The 21197-nt window shown below is 39.1% G+C and overlaps 1 protein-coding gene across 13 annotated transcripts in view; it reads right to left on the bottom strand.

Moving 5' to 3' along the window:
• Positions 1 to 602: 602 nt before the first annotated feature.
• shep (RNA binding motif single stranded interacting protein alan shepard) overlaps positions 603 to 21197 on the bottom strand; it is a 42408-nt gene continuing 21813 nt past the window's right edge. The window contains exons 3-13 of one of the 13 annotated variants that reach the window (XM_089593348.1): positions 9320 to 9802; positions 8118 to 8332; positions 7844 to 7902; positions 6589 to 6734; positions 4021 to 4026; positions 2253 to 2410; positions 1912 to 2077; positions 1630 to 1821; positions 1214 to 1306; positions 977 to 1119; positions 603 to 718 (exon numbers count right to left, since the gene is read on the bottom strand). In XM_089593348.1, coding sequence (XP_089449474.1) covers positions 688 to 718; positions 977 to 1119; positions 1214 to 1306; positions 1630 to 1821; positions 1912 to 2077; positions 2253 to 2410; positions 4021 to 4026; positions 6589 to 6734; positions 7844 to 7902; positions 8118 to 8332; positions 9320 to 9802 — 1692 coding nt within the window. In that variant the 3' untranslated portion in view covers positions 603 to 687. Of the gene's footprint in view, positions 719 to 957; positions 1120 to 1213; positions 1307 to 1629; positions 1822 to 1911; positions 2078 to 2252; positions 2411 to 4020; positions 4027 to 6588; positions 6735 to 7843; positions 7903 to 8117; positions 8333 to 9319; positions 9803 to 21197 lie in introns of all 13 variants that reach the window. The other 12 variants (XM_023391661.2, XM_089593343.1, XM_089593342.1 and 9 more) reach the window with 12 other exon arrangements.

Genomic DNA, 21197 nt, shown 5'->3' with positions numbered 1-21197 from the left:
CTCCGACGACTTATTTAACGTCTTCCTTAGTTAAATGTAAATACCTAAAAGTTATCCTGGAAGCCTATGAGCTTGAACGCCTATAACTGCCCCGTTGCCTACGTCGGTCTTCTCCTATATTCAGCCATGCGATGTATTTCTTGACGCTTTCTGGAGCCATCGTGCCGCTTATTTCTCATCGTTTTCTATTTTTTAAAATTTTTTTATTTTATTTTTTTCTTTTATTTTCTTATGATTTGTGTGTCTATAGCATTGTCGTACATCAATCAACATCGCAAGTTTGCTCCCTGCCCCTACTCGCTCTCCTTTCCTTTTTATTCATTTATTTATTTTACTTTATTATTATTATTATTTTTTTTTTTTCAATTCAACACTCAATCATTATCTACTCGTTGCAAAATATTCAACTACTTTCACCTATTTCATCTTGGTGGATAGAATGTATAAAAGATGGCTGGCAAGTCAATTTATCGTGAGGAAGAATCTTATCTGACTTTTTTTCATCCGTAAATTAAATTTCCTTCTTTCCTTTCCCTCAGTTCTCTCATCTATGATCCTCGTGATCTTTCTTTTTTTTTTTTTTTTTGAATTTTTTTTTGTATTTTTTTTTTTTATTTTGTTTTTTTTTGTTCTTTTTTCCATTTTCTGTTTTCAATGCAACTCCCCGTATAGACAAGCGTACCTCGTCTAACTCGTGTAACCCTCCGCGTAGTTGAACCTAAAAAAAAGTGAAAAGAGAAATTGGCGTTAGTTCACATATTGCGTGGAAATGGATCTTAAGCTATTAATCTACATAACGTAATAAGTATATAATGAGCGAAGCCTAAGTTAAACCTATCCTCTGACTCGTGTGTTTGACGCATTGTCGTCGTCGCCGTCGCCATCATCGTCGTGATCATCAGGATCACGCTCGCGGAAGTCGCGGATCTAATCCTAATCGCTAAAACCTGGCCTAACCTAAAAGACTGTAGCCTACTTGGGCTGCTGAGCCTGGTACTGCTGATAGGAGTCGTCCGGTGACGCCGCGTTGCTCGTCTGCTCGGACTCGCCCAGTGTCATTGGAGCGTGGATGATGCTCGGTGCCGGGTAAGAGTACGGGTAGGGATGTGGGCTTATGTACTGAAAAATCACAACAAAACGTATTTTTTTCAAACACTTGCACGGTTTTTGCTCAATATTCTTAAACAAGGACTCATGAGTGTATTGCACTTACGGAACCACCGCCAAGATGTAAGGAGGTCATCTGAGTTGTGAGCTGTGGGATCATGCTGTACTGCGCGTTGCTCGGGTCGGCCGACGGCATCATCTGTTTATTTTTTGGCAAAAAAATGTTTAACCTTCAGTAAGGATTTGAACGCACTCGACAGTGCTTAAGTAGAAAATACATGAAACTCTAGACCCCTATAGATGAAATATGGATTAAGTGTACACGACGTGTGCTGGACATTTAATTTACAAAAAAATTAACATCACAAGTATCGGATTCATGAGACTAAAAAAAGACAAAAAAAGTGCGTGAACGAGTACGGAAACTCGACAGAAAAAAAAAAAAAAAAACAAAAAAAACAAATTGAGAAAAACACAGTATAAAACGAACAAAGTGGGGTCTAGCTTCGTAATAAAACTCACGTCGACCTGTTGCATGTGTGGTGGAGTCTGAACGAGGTAAGGCGTGACCCAGGGCCCGCCGGGCACGTTGTAACCGGGCACCGCTTGACTGTAGTGCCGGCCGTACTGTGCGAGGGTTGCCGCGGGCAGCATGTGAGCCGTCGCCACGCCGTTCTGCCCAACCGCGCTCGTGTCGTAGTTTAATGTCATATTCTGCAATGATCAAAACATTTTTTATTAGGTATCACCATCATTATCACAAAAGAGGAGCAATACATCCTGCATAACAATGAATCTTCTTACCGAATTATTCACGTCACCCGTTTCCCGCCATATTGTGCTCTTGTAGAGTGACTTCTTTTTGTTGCCACCGTCGGCGAATTTAACTAACAGGGGATCCTTGCCCCCGTGCAGCGACTTACCGTTAAAGATCTGTATGATTTGTTCGCATTTTTCTTTGGACTCCATCCTGACGAGCAAAAATACCCGGCATTAAAAACACATCGAACCAATCACCAACACATCAAAATAGGTTTCAACATTTTTCAACTTGAAATGATACAAGCGCTGTGCTTGATGAAACACTTAGAACTACTTCACCCAACATTATGCGTGTACGAAATAACGAGAAAACGTGAACCAACCTTGCGAATCCGACGCCTTTACTTTGTCCGGAAGTATCGCGTAGGATGCGCGTGGAGATGACCTGGCCGTACTGAGCGAGCATGCTCTCGACGTCGTTCTCCTTGTAGGCCAACGGGAGATTGGCGATGTACAGATTGGTCGGGTCCTGCTCCTGTTGCTGGAGAAATCAACGAATATGCTATGCAATTTTATTGTCTTTCGGTCCGCGAGCGTGCTCATACACCGCTCCGCTTGGGACGCTTTTATTTTTTGTGTTTGTCTTACATTATCATGTATATCAAATTGTATCTCGTCAAACGTTAATTGGATTTTTTTTTTTTAATTCAACTCTAAATTAAAAACATTGTTTGATAAACAGAATCCACCCACCGACATCTCCAGGACTGCTGAGAACTTATTGTAATACAGATAAATCTTTTTTGAAACATCGTTACGGTGAGTAGACAATTTCAAATAGTTGAGGACTTACGGATGTCGTTGAGTGTTTCGTTGCAAATTTTGAATAATTCGATAAATCTCTAATGTAATCAATGTCTCGAATTTGATCAATACGAATAAAGCCAAAAAATATATGCTCGTTAAATAACTTGATAGGACAATTTTTTTTTTCTTGAACGAAAACATATGTTACATACTTTTAAATTATAATATTCTGATAGTTCAACGATATAAAACAAGGTAATTTTAAATAATATAAAAAAAAAACAATATAATCTACGACAATAACAAAAGCTACGAAACAATAAAACTGACCAATATAATAAGCTATGACAGTACTCGATTCAACTATGTATATATGTATATGTAATAAACAGAACTGCAGAGAATACAAATAATTTTATAGATGTGTTTCAAGTAGAAAGTTCGAGGTACGAGTCGTTTTTCAACGTCGGAAAAAATCATCTCATGCTCCATTGCATTACGTTACCACATTCTGGTGGCTCTTCAAAATCAATCATATTACAACAATAATAATCATCATCATCATCGAAATAATAAATAAAACAAAAACTAAAAACATAATGACGCTACGCACTACAAAACCAACCAAACAATTATAATGTATGTATAGCTACTTCACGACTTGTAAGAGTATCGAGTACAGTGTACTTTTATACTCTACAAAGAGATGGAAAAAAAAAAAAAAAAAAAAAAAAAAAAAAAAAAAAAAAAAGAAAGGAAAGAATAATTAAAAATACAACTAAAAAGAAAACTGAAATTTGGCGTGTGAAAGACGATCACATTGAAAACGAGTTTTATCTACAAGTGGAAAGGAGATGTATGTATATAATCCAATAATTACTGTAACGAGCCATCGAAAGCGGTAAACAATGTAAATATGTATATGTATATATAGGAGGCGAGAATTTCGAACCTGGAAAATCTGTTTTATACAACATTCCGCTAAATAAAAGCACAATAGTCGAAGCACAGTCATAGTCTAACCAAATGTACGAAATGAGACGAGGCTGAAGATTGAAAAGAAAAAAATTAAAAGTAAAGGTTCGCGTGAATACTTAAACGATGATGTTGTAACATAATGCAACAAAAACAAATCGAAAGAAAAGAAAAAAAAAAAAAAAAAATTAAAAAAGTGATAATGAAAATGTAACGCGATCGTTTGAATTTAAATTGTAAGGTGTAATCACGAAACAAATGTAAATAAGCATACTTTGAAATCCACCATTTTTAAACAATTTTTTTAAATAAGACTGAATAATAATCTACGATTACTTAATAAGATACTTATACTTTACGACAATTTACTTCAATCTTGCGTATGCATTGAAAGAAACAGAATAGTTATAAGTACGTCATTATCTAAGCCAAGCTAATGGCGTTTATATATTATAAAACACAGTATATAAATATATATATATAAAAAAATTGACATTAAGTGTAATAACTTTCAAAAAACCTTTATTAGGAAAGACTCATTATTTTGAATACTATCAACTTGATGAAAATCATGTATGATTCAAAGAGAGCTGGCTTTAATGTTGTTGATTAAAAGTATGAATCAAAAAAGTCTAAATAATTTTGAATCCTACACAATGTAGTGAAAAACGTGACTAAAAATAATAGACCAACACAAGTTGGCTGCTCATATACTTTAAGACAATGATAAGAAGCGAGGCGTTTGCCAATCACAGCTAACCAGCACCCCAGAAGTAAGATTTTTAGCAGCTGATTTTAATTTTTGAAAAAATGAGGCTGACAAAGCCATTGTTAAAGAGAATAATTAGCGTACAACTGCACACCATACGATGCAAAAGTTAACCATTATAAGTAGATGTTTAAACAATACTTTGACAACAATAACATTTAATTTTTAACTTTCCAAAAGCTTCACATGCTTCCAATTGTCATTATTTTAGCAAGTGGCACCTCGTGCTTCCACCACTTTCAGTTAGGAAAAAACCATTCCGAGTTAGTTTCAGCGATACAATAGAAATGAGTCTTGTTTAATTGTAAGCATAATTACAATTTAAAAAAATTTTTTTTTTAATTATTATCTTATCGAAAACCGAATATTTTTTATATTTTTCACAAAAATAATTTTTCAATTTATATTAAACAAGTCAAATATGAAAGAAACATGACTTCAATATGTACGTTGGTTTACGTTTTCTCACAATGAAAAAAGAATCTAATGAAAAACCATTTGTGAATAAAGAAATCAAAATAAATGATCACATGTACGACTGTTCTCTTGAGGTCGTCATGTTTTGTTTTTTAAATTATACAACGTAAAAAAACAAGTCTATTACAAAATCTCAGAACGATATACTAACAATTTTGTCTATGCTGCCATACATCAATAAAATAGATTTTAATAAACTACTTTAGTCGTTAACCAAATAAAGGTTGTGAGAACTTTTCAAGTTTAAAAAAAAAATAAATAAGTGGCCAAAATCTATAAATAAAAAAAATATACTTTTGTTTATAAGTCACGACTACTAGATTTATATTTAGAGCAAAAAATGTAACTACGATATCTATGATCTGTACATGAAAGTAGTGTTTTTTGAGATCTACAACTTTTGTATTGAACACTTTGTCTTGTACTTCAAGTACTGTTATCAGCGATTTTAATTATTTTTAATAATTATTTCATTCATAGCTATTAAGTATTTTAACTTTTGCAAATAAGTTATTTATTTCTTCAAGATCTACAAGTTTTGTATAAACATGTTATTCTGCAACGATAGGTTACTCACTTTTATTGAAGTAACTTAAAATATTTTTTACTCTATAATTATAAGGTTTTTGGATTACAACACTTTTTGCTCTACTAAATGTTATATTGCGCTCTTTAAGCTAGTCATTGTAAAATAGTATTAATTTTTTAATCATCAACAATAAATGAAAATACTAGCAATAACAGAACGATAAAATTATCTAAAATTTAATATTTTCGATAAACATAAAATATCTACTGAATTGCAATCTCGTTAAGCTGTGTTACTGCAAATAAACGTCACAAGCAATAAAACTTTCAAGTCCTCAAAACCACGGTATGGCAGTGCCATTGAAGCTCTATTTTTATTATAAACAATATCAGCGGAAACAGTACGCGTTTTTGGGTACAAATGACAGAACAATATTAATCGCTGTGGGCATTAAATTAGTGCTGTATGATAAAGGCAATTTTCAGTCATAACTTGGAACGTGTTTTAACATAGCAGTAATCAGCAACTGTGGCCGAGGTATAGCAGCAAGCATTGACAGGTTGGTAGGTAATGTGAGACAGTAAAGAGACAGACTCAGAGAATCAACAGTAGATCTAGTAAGTCAGATCAGAAAATAAGAGGCTGTAGTTTGGTAGGTTTCAATTCATTTTTGGGTTTTTTCGTTCGTGTATGATCATCAAACGAATTTCATATGAAAAAAAAAAAAAAAACAAATAAAATAAAAGTTCATTAAAAAATGTCAACTTTTGAATGATTAAATTTCAAAATTTCAAAAGTCAAAAATTTCTCTGTGGCTGAAAATACTGCAACGGGAAGTCGAAACCTCCACAAAGAGTATTCCCGGTTCCTCGATCGCAAAAACTTTGTGCAATGTAAAAAAATTCCAAAAACATATCAATACAAACTCTTTTTCAGAATTACCCAATGAATATTCATTCATTTTGAACTTTGTCCTTATGTTGTCGCTGGACGTTTTTTTAGGATCACCACACGAGAGTGAGAGAGACGGGACGTTCGGGATGCGGATACAAGAAATAGAAGAAAGAATGAGAGAGAACGACAGAAGACAGGTTTCAAAGGTAAAGAGAGAGAGAGAGAGAGAGAGAGAAAGAGGTTTACTGTTACTCTGGTATTACTGTACTTGCATGCACAACCAACGTACACTGGCCAGTCTACGGATCAACCAGATACCCACTTTCGCCATCTGTGCTTGGATACCCTTGGCGACCAGGGCTTTGACGGCACCCTCTGCCGCCACCGGTGACTCAAAGTCTACAAAGCCATAACCTGCAAGAAGAAACGACAACGATCCTTGAGAAAAATTCATACATTTCTTTTTTTTTTTTTTTTTTTTTTTTTTTTTTGATTCAAGTCGGAAAACACTAACTTAGTCTAAGAAAAATTGCAGCTCTGTCTAGAGCACTACGTGTCTTTCAACTTTTAAACGCTACTTCAACTTGAATTTTCAAAAAAAAAACTGTTTTAATTTATAAATCATGACTATCTTGATATTGTACACGATAAATTTTTTTTTTTTTTAATCGAAAAATTATCAAATTGAAAAACACGTATGGTCTAAGGAAAAACTCTAGAGTTTCATCTATCACGATCACTATAACTATCATTGAAAACATTCATTTATTGTAATGCTATGAAAAAGGAATTAAATTGATTTTCAAACAAATTAATCAGACATTGTTTTTATAGACACATAATCATGATGTGAGGTAACATTAAAACGACTAAGACACAATCCGATAACTATTTATATAAATATAAATAAATTTAAAAAATCTACTAAAACTATTGAAAACACACAGTAAAGAGATAATAAGTAAAATACAATGATAATCCTTCAAAAATGACAGATAACTCGATTGCTTTGACTGAGCAATCGAAAAATTATTCAATTATGCAGGATTATCACTATGTATTGTTGTTTACTATTTATAACGGGTAGATTCTACCTCTTGTACTCCAAAAAATATCGTTATGCTTGTTAAAAAGTAAATTTCATTATATTCAAGATGAGGAGGCTATTCTATGCTTCTAGTCTAAACTAATAAACATTGACGAAACGATAGTTAATCATGATGTAATTCAAAGCAACAAAGTTCAATGGCAAAAAGATAATTTTTTTTCTTCTTTCAATAACTTTATTTTATGTATACTATTCTACAAAATTTACTTTTACAAATACTTTGGATAAAAAATTTAATTTTCATCGTTAAATAAAACAATAATTCGACGAATAAAATGAAAAATGAAATATTTCACAAACGATGAGCTACGTGATACTTGAAATTTCGATCGAGAGATTAAAGAAAAGCTTATAATATGGCGAGCGTGAGAAAAAAGAAGCATGTAACCGAAATGTAGAAATTTCAACTAAGTACCTTTACATTTATTTGTATTTTTGTCCAGAATCGCCTTCGTCGAGGTGATGGTTCCGTACCTGCAAACAAGTCGCATTAGTGAATCCTTGGCAAGTCATTGCTTCCGGGGTTGTATTTTTCATTCGAAAACCAAAAAAAAAGTGGCAGCGGAAACTATATCTGGCGTAAAAGTAAACCGGGTGGCAATTGAAGGAAAAAAAAAGAAAAAAAAAAAAATCGATTTGGTTGCGGCTGCAGCTTTTTATTCTTTTTCGTGCTTCGCTGGCGAACTTACTGAGAACACATGTTGACAAGATCCTTGTCTGTTGTGTTTTGGTTGAGGCCACGTATGTAGAGGTTGGTTTTCGACAACTGCTCCGACTGCTGGCCCTGCATCGCGTTATTGCTAAGGTTAGTACTCATCGTCCCACTTTGACTACCGGTGGCACTGCTAGAACTACTGTTTGTGTTCGCCGGAGACGAGGCGGTAGGAACTCGTTGTCCTCCATACTGCGTCAATCATTGCAACATATCAATTCGTCATTACTTCGATTAAATCAAACAATTACATTTTAATTCGTCGTGAAGCAAAAAAATAGTTTTGGTGTATAAATATGAGTGCACATAATGTGGCGAACAAAAAAGAATGCATATACATTTATATATATACACATATACATATGTACCATGTCTATAAAAACATCGGAAACGATAATAGAGTGCAACATATATACATACAAAAGATTGACAGTTTGTGAAAAAAGAAGTTGCGCAAGTACCTTCTTTTGCAATTTTTAAGTACAAAAAAGCTTTCGTCATTTTTCAAATACGTTATTTATACAAGAATATACGAAAATAGATGCTGAAGATTGATTATTCTTATTTATTTTTACTGTAAATATCATTTTCGAATCAACGACATCCGACTCACGAAATTGACTATTTTTATTTTTGGTAAACTTTTGGCTCCAGATGTAGAAAATTATCCAACGTTGGCTGTCATGAGTTTCAATTCGACAATTTTTATTCGTTAAAATGCAGTCTGTTATGAAAAAAAAACAGCATCTATTTAAGTAAATTATTAAAAGAACCAACATATGGAGGGCATCGAGTTGATTGATTTTAATTTAACTAATGTTCCAATTAATCATATTTTAGAAACTTATGCATGCAAGAGTAAAGGTTTTTTTTAATACATTTTATTTACAACATGTTTAGAATTTTAAGCATTAGGAAAAACTCTGCTCGAAAACATGTGAAGCTGAACATCTGGTACAGCTGAAAACCGGCGACACATGCGCATGGAAGAGGGAGAAAATAATAATGATACAATAGCGTGTAAAAAGTGGGACAGAGAGTACTACTCATAATTGTTACACCACAATGGTATAATATAAACATTAAGAGAAAGAGAGAGAGTGAGTTGCATACACATGTATATAGGTATAAAACGAGAAAACAACAGCAAAAACAACAACAAGAACAACAACTACTGACCGACGCGTGCTGGGCGTAGTTCGTGGCACTGTAGGGGTTGGGGTTAGGCGGTATCTGCTGGGCGCTGACTACGGCCGGCATCTGCGCCGCCGCGGCTGCAGCCGCTGCCGCCGCCGCCGCCCCGCTTGGGTAGCCACGCGCGTAGGGCGGATAGCCGGTAGCCGCGACCGCCGCAGCCGCGTGCGTCGGCGCCGTCGCGCCCCAAGCTGCCGCCGCGGCGGCAGCGGCCGCCCCACGGTACTGCTGCACGGGGTTGCCGGCCCCGCCACCTCCGCCACCGCCACCCCGAGGGCCCCCGCCGCCTACGCCCCCCTTGAGGCCGTGACCGCCTCCACCGGTCGTCTGGGCACCGCCGCCCGCGGCCGGACCCACGTTGCCCCCGGCCCCGACATTGTTGCCGGCGCTGTTGGCGCCCCCGCCTCCGCCCACGCCGGCGCTGCCCCCGTTGGCGCCCGCGTACGTTGGCCGAGGACCGTTAGGACCCTGGAACACAAACAAGACAGCACCACAGGCCACAGCTTAGTTTTTTTCTTTTCTCTTTCTTTTCTTTTTTTTTTTTTTTTTTTTTTTTTTGCATTGACATTTTCATTACTTTTATAATTTCTTTTTTTTATTTCTCTCTTTTCCCGTTACCAATTCAGAGCAAAAAGTGTGGTTGACTTTGTTACTTGCAGCCAGGGAGTTGGATCACATTAGTTTACCTAGTCCTAAACTGTTTAATGTTTTTGTTTTATCTGTTCGTGGGGCCTTAAAATGGTGCCAATTTCATACAACATGTTGAAAAAATTAATTATAGGTGCTATTGTACATAGATTTATCCCCTACTAACTACTAATCACTTGTCTGGTTCCAAAAGAACAAATGGATTCATAAAATGACGGGCTAAAGCTTTGACAGAGTACTCGATCATATCTCAAAATACCTACCAAGCAACGCAGTACTTCATGTATTTTAAATCAGTAGGAATGTCATATTTTGCAGTTTGATGGTAAAATACACTTTTTGCTTCTTTTTTTGGAGGGATTTTCTTTCACAGGCAATTCGACATTTAAATGGACCTTGTCAAACCAACTTTTCCATCGCAACGATCGTGTCTCATATTACATGAAACCATTGCATAACTCGAAACATAACTTTTTTTTTTCTTCATTCACGTATTTGTTTCATGGTAGATTTTTCAACAACAGTTCGTGCCAATGATTCACCAGCGATTGATTATTGATACTGCCTTTTCGTCAACGAAACGTTCGTGCAATTAATGGATAAAAAACGGTTCCCCGATTGACGTCACACCCGCAAATTCGATAGAAATCGGCTACCCGTCAGTCTCGTCACCTATCAATTTTGAGTCTTTTTTGAGCGAAAGACGAAAGCGATCGAGAGAGGCATCAAGAAAAATTAGGACAATGATCTAAATTAACATGAGTCCCAGTGGTGATTAAAAATCGCCCCACTGAGGTGCAGGGTTGTTGCAAGCAATGCCCTTCAATGGAGGGGCTCGGTCGATTTCTTATCGATACTCCCTCGGTCCTAGCTATATAGGTATACATGGTGGTGGTTTTTCTGTATACAAGGTATCATTGAATCGGTATGAAAATCGACTCTATAGTCGACAACGAGTTTAGCGATCGAATAAAAAAAGAAACTGGCGCACAACTTGTCGAGTCACACCATTTTTCAATCCATTCGGCTTTGCTCGCCTTTTGTTCGAGGATCGCGTGACGCGCGCTTTAGTACTTCAATATAGGCGCTCCCTTTAGATCGGGTCCAATGTAACTCTTCGACGCCCTTGTACAACACTCTCGTGTTCGCACGTTGTGGCTAATTTGGCTCCGGGTGAGAAGAGGGGCCGAGGGGAAACGGGTCGTTGTAATTTTCTTCGGAATCCGAAGCCCCTAATCGCATGGTTTTTCATCTCAACTACTCTCCCATTGTTATACCCACTGCAAAGAAAAGTCTATCTTTCATTCGAATATACAAAACAAAATCGTGTCGCAGAAGCGAGAGTTGGCCGAAACTGATCCGCGACAGTCACCCCGTAGAAGTAAGGAATATCCCTCCTGGGTAGGTGGTATCTAGCTGTAATCTAGCGATCGTCAAACACACGCATATAGTAAAACAGATAGTCATGCAGTCGAGTATGCACAGGTACACATATAAAAGGAGAATCACGGGAGTCAGCCCATTCCCACGGAGCAACACTCAGCAGGACGGAATTCACGCGTGCTAAACAGATTTCCGGATGATGATACTACACAAACCTCCCCTCGCGTATGCGTCTGAATCGCCGTAAAATGTTAATCTTAGCTATATTTTCAAGTGCTCCAACCCAACAACAACTTTGATTGTGTGTGTGTGTTTTTTTTTTACTTCTTCCACGGGGATAAGATTATGCAACGCCTAACGGTTGTTATCATCCACGTGCAAGAGGATTTTATCGCGTAAGGCTTGCCGCCGGTTGTTTTTATAAACAATTTTTCGGTATTATTCGGTACTTGTACATGATGTATCAAACAAAAGAATAGGGGAGAGGGTGATTGGACGCGTGAAACGCAAGAGGGGAAATGAGATAAAATTCGATTCGCGACACTGATCAAAAAGAAATGATCGTGTGTCCAAGAGGGGCTCGAGAGAAGGGAAAAACGAGAAGGTGTCTCGATGATAATAACTTACTTGCGACCATTGACGCAAATCGAAGGGAAAAAAGAACCGATCAATAAAATATAAGCTACGTCGACGGCGAGGAAAGGCGAGCCTCCTACGCACAGTAGCAGCCGGCGCGTGCGTTATATACGCGCAAGTGCACCTATGTGTGCCTCGTATACAGGCTCGTTCCTCTCATTTTTCTGTGTATGTGTACTATCCATACCATAGGTGAATTAAAAGAGAATAACGATGAGCGTAGGCGTTACCGCTGTATATACGGACATTTTTGTGACGATGTTCGCGTACGCGTATATTTTAGCTGCTGAGAATTTATCGCTGCGTGGTGTCTGGGAAGGAAATTTGGCTTTACGCGTCGTTGGGGGTGTACAATATGCGATGTACGATACAGCTTTGCGGCCATAACACTGCCGCGGATAATGGAGGAAGAGAAAAGAGTAGTTTGAAATTTTTTTTTTTTTTTTTTTTATATAAAAAGAGCCGACTAATGCGTTTTTCTGTACCCTTACTGTTGTTATGACTTTTGTTTTAAGCAACACCGCATTTTTACGGTAATATCTTGTATGCGTTGTTGCAGTCGACAAATATAATCGAGATTGATGACCAACAAATGGCTCGAAAGCGTTTATTACGAGGAATGAGGGAAAAACTTTTGCCACAGAAGAATTGTGATGGGTCGATTGTAGAAAACGTTATCAGAATAAGATAAAAAGGATGTTGTAGTGCTAATTTCAATGTGTGTTTTAAAAAACATAGTAATGTGGATCACAAGAAAATTAATAAATCTCTGAATCTTACAGTTTGAACTCAAATACAATGAAACCTCGTAACCTTGATCTCCGATATCCTCAAAATTTTCTCGGAGATTTAGGAACTGATGTCCTTGGGAGATGGTGATCTTTAGGTTACTGTAATTTACAAATACGTTTACGTGGATACAAAGATAATGTACAGCTTTGAAGCATCATTTTTCTCGTTTCATAGTTTTTAGAATTTTTGCGTGATATAAAGGGTTTATTATCTTGGCTTTTGTGATTTTCCAAGTGTCTTCCAGGTGGTATAGTATTGCCATCTGGTTGAAAACCTGATTGTTATATGGATTTGACGGCTTACAAGTTAATTAAGGGTGCAAAATTTCATCAGCATCAAAGTTGATAGGTTTAGAGATGTGTGTACCTATTGTTTTCGTGTTTATTAATGTTTAGGTCCAAGTTAATTCAGATTTTCCAATGTCCACGTCATAATTTAATGGCACAATTCTAGCGATGTATTAGTTGGAAATTTAGTCTGCTCAAACCACAGTGAACGCCAACCAACTTTCGTCAAGTTGGGGTACGCGCGTTTTTTTCAGTAGTACAGATCAATAATCGTGGATACGCGCAAGGATGTATCCTTCCAAAAAGCACCGTGTACCACGAATCCGTACCTATCAGCGCAGTCGTAAAAAGCCCGATACCCCGACGAGCAAGGACCCTCTCGATGCATCGGCAGCAGGAAAATCTTCCACAGTCAACCAACCGGCAACTCCATCTTGCCCCAAAGCGCCACCTGTAGGAATCCTCTCGCGGCGCTTCCACCCCTCCTTCGAGGCAATCATCCACCCACGCAAACAGATACGCCACGCAAGCGCGAAAAGGACGAACAAACGCCGGTTGTGCGGCGGCATAGTCGACGGGATCGATTATGTACCCAACCGTTTTTTTTTTTGGTCATGCGTATAAGTAATACACGCGCACGTATAACGCAAAAGATCGAGGGGGGTAAAAAAAAGTAGGAAATAGAATGATAATGAGCGAAAGCCGCGACGGTAACTTGCACTTCATTTGCTGCGCGCAGGAATGCTACGGATGCACATACAGGAGCGTGGGGGGGGCACAGTGGGCACGTATACATGTATAGAGAGAAGCAGAGGAGAAGAAGAAGAAGAAAAATAAAAGAGGGGAAAACACAGTGCCGAGGGCATTGACCTTTAGACGCGGGGAGAGGGAGGAGCTAAGGGATAATATACCTATATAAGCCCGTCGGCACGACGCGTCGTCGTTTTGTTGTTACGTGCGTATACGCGTGTATATATATAATATAAGGGAGGCCCGAAAATTCGAGCGGCTGACGCGCCAGACGTACTCTTGTTCCCCTTCGCCGGCTGCGACCAAAGATCCCTGGGATGTATCGAGGTACGGGGGAGCGATGTTGCGTGCAATACGTGGGGCTTTTGGTGTGTACCTACACATAAGTATGAAACTGATGGTAGGTATACACCGTTCGAAAGCGTTCGTTCGGATAATGTATATTATAGAGGTGGATTTGGGCTGCGTGACTGTCTATGTATATATACTATGTATACGTGTATTCTGACGTTTACAAGAGGAGCCAAGTAGCCTTGGATGTGAAGACATCAGGGGAGGGACGTAATATCACGTGTATACGCATGTATGCATATCTCTCATCTACTTTTGTAATTTTATGCGCAAGTGCAACGAATGGTAAATGGGCGGCCGTGAGTAAATCCCGAATCATATGGTGGTACACATGCAAAAGAGGAGGGTAATATAGAGGCACGAGGCACAAGGCAATAGTCTGCGCAGAAAACTAATTTAAACTGCACCAGGAGTTTCGCCTCCTCCTCCGATGGGGGGCTGTGGGAGGGGGGGGTTCGCGTGGTGTCTGCAGATTATGGACGATGTGTACGTAATACAGAGCCATTAGTTTGGAGTGTGCACGCGTGAGAGTATATACCAAGAAGGAATCGAAGTACTTTTTTTCCATTTCCTTCAAAAACTTGGACCAGAAGACGGTGGTTCGGACAATAGTGGACACAGGGTCGGAACGACAGAGAAGAAACGAGGAGCGGTCGGGGAGACGGTGGACCGTACTAATGTCCGAGATGCTTATATTTATATCGACGGCTTGGTGGCCTCTGTGTATACTTGTGTTCCACACGGGCTTAATTGAATCCCCACATACACAAATGGACGTAAATTACAAAATAAAAAGAAGAGTATATGGAGATGGGTACGCGTTCGCGTATATGTTACGTGGCGAATCGGAGGCGCGATGCGCAAAATGGGTATCGTGATACCGGATGCTACTTCCTGCTTATACCGGCATCTATGCGACGTTATGCTGTAAGCTGCGTGCTATATGGAGCGTTGTTTCAATGGTGGTGGTTGTGCTGTCTACGTGTTTTATGGCAGAGGATAGAGTCCCCGCAATGACTGGGTCCTTTATTCCTACATCGTGTGTAGTACGATTTTCTGCACGTCAGCACCAACGGGTCAAGGGAATTTTTTGCCTATTAGCTCGAATTGCCCACTCATTTTAATCTGATCGAAGATTTTTTTTTTTTTTTTTTTTTTTTTTTTACACAATATTGCGAATAAGTGCCTTTAATAACAAGTAGGTACGTATATTTTCAATGTCTCATCTAACGAGCGTTGGCCTTGCTCTTTGGATAAAACTATACGGAATATATATATGTGTATAATGATTTCGTTTCAGCTTGGTTATCAACGTATACTTTTTCAACGAAACTGTGTTTAAATGGAAACTTTGACAACAGCTGCTGAATGTTGATTGTTTTATCAAAACTAAACGTATACATACATACATACAAAAAGTCAAAGTTCGATGTTTATTTTTGGGCTCCGAAAGTAATGTACGAAAAAAGAAAGAAAAAACCAATTGCACCGATACAATACTATATGGGCCGTATACCAGTATATAACACCGTATACCTTGTAACAGAAGTTTTTTTTCGTCCAGTGAAATCGAAAAATATTCGTTTCCCGAGCCGATATCGCGTTTTTTTCTTCCTCCCTCATGCAGCTGAGCGAATAGGGCAATTTTTTTTTTTTTTTTTCTCCTACCTCGGGGCGTTTTTCGTGACATTTGGACGTTTTACTGCGCCATTTGTCGGACAAATACTGCTCGCCGTACAAGTGCCATCCAACCGGGGCTATTGACCATACGAGCCGTGACGAAAACTACTATCTTTTCTTTACCGACGAAGGCGTGCAGTTTTTGGCCACCACCGTTTTGGCTCTCCCAATCGCAAGTGAAAGGCACCTCATTTCAACGCGTCTTATAATCGAGATGGTGGAAAAAGTGTATATCTTCAAAGCTGATTAATAAAGGTATTCGTAAATTATCAATGCTGTCTTGCACTAGTGACATTAATTGATAAAAGGGGAAAAAAGGTAAAAAAAACCACCTGTAAATTAACAGCCTTGTACAATCATGGAAAGTAGGTATTTAGAAGCAGTGGCACACAACGACGGCTCACTCGGTTTCGATCAACGCTCGTGCGAGTACAGAAGAGAGAGGAGAGAGGCGTGACCGCGAGCTCGAGAGGTCACCGATAAACGATAAGTGCAGCGCACGCGGGTCCCTTTTCAAACCTTGCGGCAGTGATGTAAGCTCGGCACGATCGCGTAATTGAATGTGGAGCGCGATAGTGTCGAGGAACCGAATTTAACTTATTGCCGCGTAAGCTTACGCGTTGAGAGATAAGAGAACTCTCGTCTCGGCCTATATGCGTTGTAAAATCGTGTGAAAACAAAAACTAAGAAATAAAAAAAAAAATAAAAAAAAAAAAATGAAAATAATGATACGAGCGTTTGTTTACGTGTGCATGAAATTTATCGTCGAACTCGTTGCTCCCGATCTGCGAGAGCTTGCGGTTCATCCGAGACGCGGTGAAAGCTTTGTTTTCGTGGCTTGTTGCGCATACGATAAACGATATCCCCCCGAACAAAGAAGTCTTTCCTCGTGTTTTTTTTTTATCGGTGGTATAATTTCATTGATAATTAATTTCAGTCGTAGTAGGAATGAGGAATCATCAAATTAACTTCTTAAAATGAGATAAACGGAGGAATAAGTTAATTTGGAATTTCCCGACTTTTGTGATGACACGGATATATCGTACAAACTGTCTCTGTGTACGCCGATAACGTTCCCATCAGTACATTAGATCATAGGTAAAATCCCGAGTAGCTAATGAGATTAAATTAAAGTTTGGAGTATATATTGCAACTACCAAGTGTTTTTTTTTCCCCCAAAGCTGCAGCAAAGTTAAAAAGTTTTAAACGAATTTACTTGGTGCGTACGCCCTTATGCCCTCCTTTGGATGTACAATACATAAGACAGATGAGCGCGTTTAATTTATGGATTTTCGAGGATACTAAATACTATCTATACCTTTGGCTGCCACAAGGTATCATCCATCGGAACTTGTTGGGTCAATTTGCCTCTTTGTCGCGTGAAAATGTGAAGCCATGACTAAACTACGTACAGTATGAGGCACATCGAAAGAAAACACACAATGTACATCTACTTCGGATCAAATTGTACAGGGATGATTTTTGCAACCCAGAAACCGAGTTGTCGTATAATACTTTCGCAAATTAATATCGCGTACACGTACAGAGCCGCAGCTTTCGCTAGGAGTGAGATTTCGGAAAACTACCGAGTGTGACAGCGCGGATACGATTGCAATCGGCCAGATCCGCGAGTAGGCACCTACACACATACGCATACGTGATCACCGAGTAGATACACCTGGAGCTGTACAGCCATTACCCGCCAGGCTTTCTAGCAATTAGTCATACAGAGGTACACTCGCGCCCTGACTCGTCATCCGGATGCGAACGGAAGATGCACACGAGGGCCAACCAATGATCCTTTGGATGACGATAGAAAGTCAGGGGCGCCGAGAAGGTCTGAGAATAAAAGTTCAGTGACTTTCGCGCGCCCCGAGAATCGTCCAAGTGTATATTTATATAGAGCGCGAATGGAGGACGAGACGAGGAAATGGAAAAACGAGAGCACGGCCCAACTGCGGGGAGCATGTATGGAAAGAGCGTATTTTCTTTGGCGAGCCGGAAACGCCCTTTTTTCCAAAGACCTTGTACAGTTAAAAAGCCGCGTGCACTTATAATCGTCTCCCGTACTTTTGCCGGACGCGTTTGCAGTGCATCGCGCAGAGAAAAGGACTACTACTCCTTTCGTGCATTTGCCCCATGGGGCAATAGAGAATGTAATACCTATTACTATAGCTGCACGGTAGTGCCGTTCCGTGCCAGATACCCGTACATCTCTTGGTCCCCGTTCGATGGATACTTGAACCGGAAGGATTTCAAGGTCGCGCGATCGGTCTCGATCCGTAGCGTCCATTTGATTGTCCCGCAGTACGGATAAAAATAAAAATCAAGGCTATCATTGCTCTAGATCTCAAGGCCGTGCCATCCGAAACTTTCTTTCCTTGGCGCGTTACACTTATTGGGCACAGGACGCGCTCCATTGGGTCTCTCGCCTGCGTCAGCGGCGCAAGTGCGCGTATGTATGTATAGGCCGATGACGTGCACGGGAAAATTACCGGAGAGATGGGGAGAAAGCGAGTTCCCGTTCGATGCTACTTACTGCGCGTATACTTTTATATATCTGCGCCAAAAATAAATCAACGCGAATTTAGCGAACGCGCGCGAGGTATGCGGATGTATCGCCCGGATTTGGCTTTTCCGAGTCTTTGGTTTTTTTTTTTTTTTTTTTTCTATTTCTTCCTACTCCTCCTTTTTTCGAGAAGAAATGTACGGTTGATCTACTGATCTGTGCGTCACAGGGAGCGGAGTGACGTGTAGTGTTGCAACGATGCTGAATTTGGTCCCTTCGCGGGGGGTTTAAAAATAATCATGTGGATTATTGCAGGAGTTTCACTTGACAAAGTTTCTTTCTTGTGCTCGGATCTGACGAGGTGGATAAGTACGGGCTCATTTCCATTCACACGGTATAAGTATATCCTCCGAACCCGGAGACCACGGAAGCTTTTTATTCCATATCTACCCAAGGGTGTGCCAACGATCACTTTGCAATAGCCTAGTTTCATTTTTTTGCTCTCAGCAGAGGACAATAAAATTTTGTTCTTATTCGTTCAAGGAGTGCTCTTTCTTATACAAATGATTGTATACAACTCTCTGTTTAATTGGAAATACATATGATGACACGTTCTCATACAGAGAGTGCTTGGGCCCGTTTGATTTCTATGTATACATCAATATTGAGCATAGGAAATATTTTCTTGTCATACGCGTGGATTAAGAAATTGTGCAGTGAAAATTTTTAAAAGAGAAACTTGCATTCCGTTGATGGACATCATGATCGTATCACTTATTATAACTTTGCCACACTGTAAAAATAAATGAATGTATAATCACGTTGTCTCGTCCATCTCCCTCCTATACAACAGTGGCAGTAGATTAAAAATCGTTACCTACGAGTATATCACTTACGCGTCGTATGTTTTACGGTGTCAAATGAAGCCGCGCAGTTCTTTGAAAAAAAAAAATAAAAAAAAAAAAAATAATAATAATAATAAACAATAATAATAATGATGATAAAGAAGCAAGAAATAGAAACTGCAACGCTACTCTACTGTTGTACCCTGTGTATAAATCGAGTATGGCTGAAGGCTTGCAGGCAGTAACGTACAGGAGAGAAAAAGAGAGAGAGCGATGAGTAACGCAATCGTGAGGCACTGGAAATTCATTCACCACGTATTCATAGCATATTGTATGTACGAAAGTGGATCGATTTCGAGAATCACATATAGGCTAGCTGAAACGCGATAACGCGCACAATACAATGAATCTCCGTGCAACTCGATTCAAACTGATGATTTCCTAATTTTTTCCCCTCTGTTTGAACGCTTGTATAATAAACGTTGAAAAACAAATTGAAAACCGGTCGATCGCTCTTTTTCCAGTTGCGCCGTGTGCTTGAAAGTTTGGCAAAATTTGGAGTTTTGTGGGAGGTGCAAATCGTCTTTCTGTTGACACGGTATCAAGGCAAAAGCATAAAAAAAGAAGAAAAAAATTTAGGACGTTTTAGGGGTTGTATAGTCGGGAGACTCGGTATAGAGTCCCGTGATCTATATTCAATCAGGATGGACCGACCAAAGTTTTTTAAATATATATTTGGTTATTTAACACGTTTTTCAATGATAGGTCCACTCTGTCCGACTGGTCAATTTTTTGCTATGAACCACATTTCTTAAACAAATGAAAAATATTGGAATTTCGCTAAACAAAAAATTTTACCTGATTCTTTGGCTCATTTTGAACATATAATTAAAAAATATTCGTAAAATTTATACTTTTCTCCCAATAAAAATCGCCAAGTTTTAATCTCTTTTCATTCTCTTAAAACATCGTAATAAAAAAATTCGGTGGGTCCATCCTGATTGTCACGGGACCCTATATATACCTGGCCCTCGGACTATTGGAGCATCAGCGCGCCAAAGAAGCAAAGAAGAAGTACAGGAGCAACAGTAGTCCCGCTGCAGTGCGTATATACAATATATATATACGGAATGTCTGGTATGCCCATACGTATATATGCTGGGCAACTGGTTTTTCTCCACGTATAATATACCTATAGTCGCGAGAGCCGCGGAGAGCACCTTCTCTCAATATACACAGATATACATACTTGGACTGTGCTGGAATTCTTCACCGCGCGATGCCTGTACCCTGTGTGTATATTCTTCTGCGCTTTACGAGCTAGTCAGCTGGAGCATTTTACCGGCCTCAAAGGTTTTTTACGCGCCACTACCGTTATTCGTACACTTGATTGGATTTGTGTACGCGTGTTTTTATTTTATTTTTTCTTTGTAATGATTTGAGAAATTTTTTCAAAAGTAACTTTTCGGTAATCTCTTTTTATACACGACGAATGAAAGACGCAAGTACGTTTTTACGTATAATTTTCATTCGCGTTTACACCAGCCAAACGTGGAGCGAAAAAAGAATCTATGTACTCTGACGAAAGACGAAGGGCGTGTGCACAGATTCTAGATAATGAGAAAAAAAAGCCCAAACAAATAAAAGATACCATCGTCTTAATCAGGAAAAGTGCGGAGGCGAGGACGAGCATTCCAAGAAAATGAGAGAGACCCCTCCCCAAACCCCCCTTTTTTCCCTTTCCTCTGGGGATTCACTACCGAAATCGCGGCGAGACTCTCATCTTTTACACCAGACGCCGAAAAAACTGGGACAATTTTCTTCTAGTTTAACCCGTGGGGTCTTTTTGTGGTCGCATCACGTCTATATATCTGATATGTATCAAAAGTTTACTCCTTTTTTTTCTCCCTGCGCGTTAATTATACTCGGGATATAGGTACGCCACTTGGATAAAATTGCTCTGGTTATTCGTTATCACTTGT

The sequence above is a fragment of the Copidosoma floridanum genome, unplaced genomic scaffold (assembly GCF_036245765.1).
Source record: "Copidosoma floridanum isolate Cflo_tuat_1 unplaced genomic scaffold, Cflo_Japanese_pri ptg000019l, whole genome shotgun sequence".
In the NCBI taxonomy this organism is placed as follows: Eukaryota; Metazoa; Arthropoda; class Insecta; order Hymenoptera; family Encyrtidae; genus Copidosoma; species Copidosoma floridanum.
This window is presented reverse-complemented; position numbering and strand designations above follow the sequence as displayed.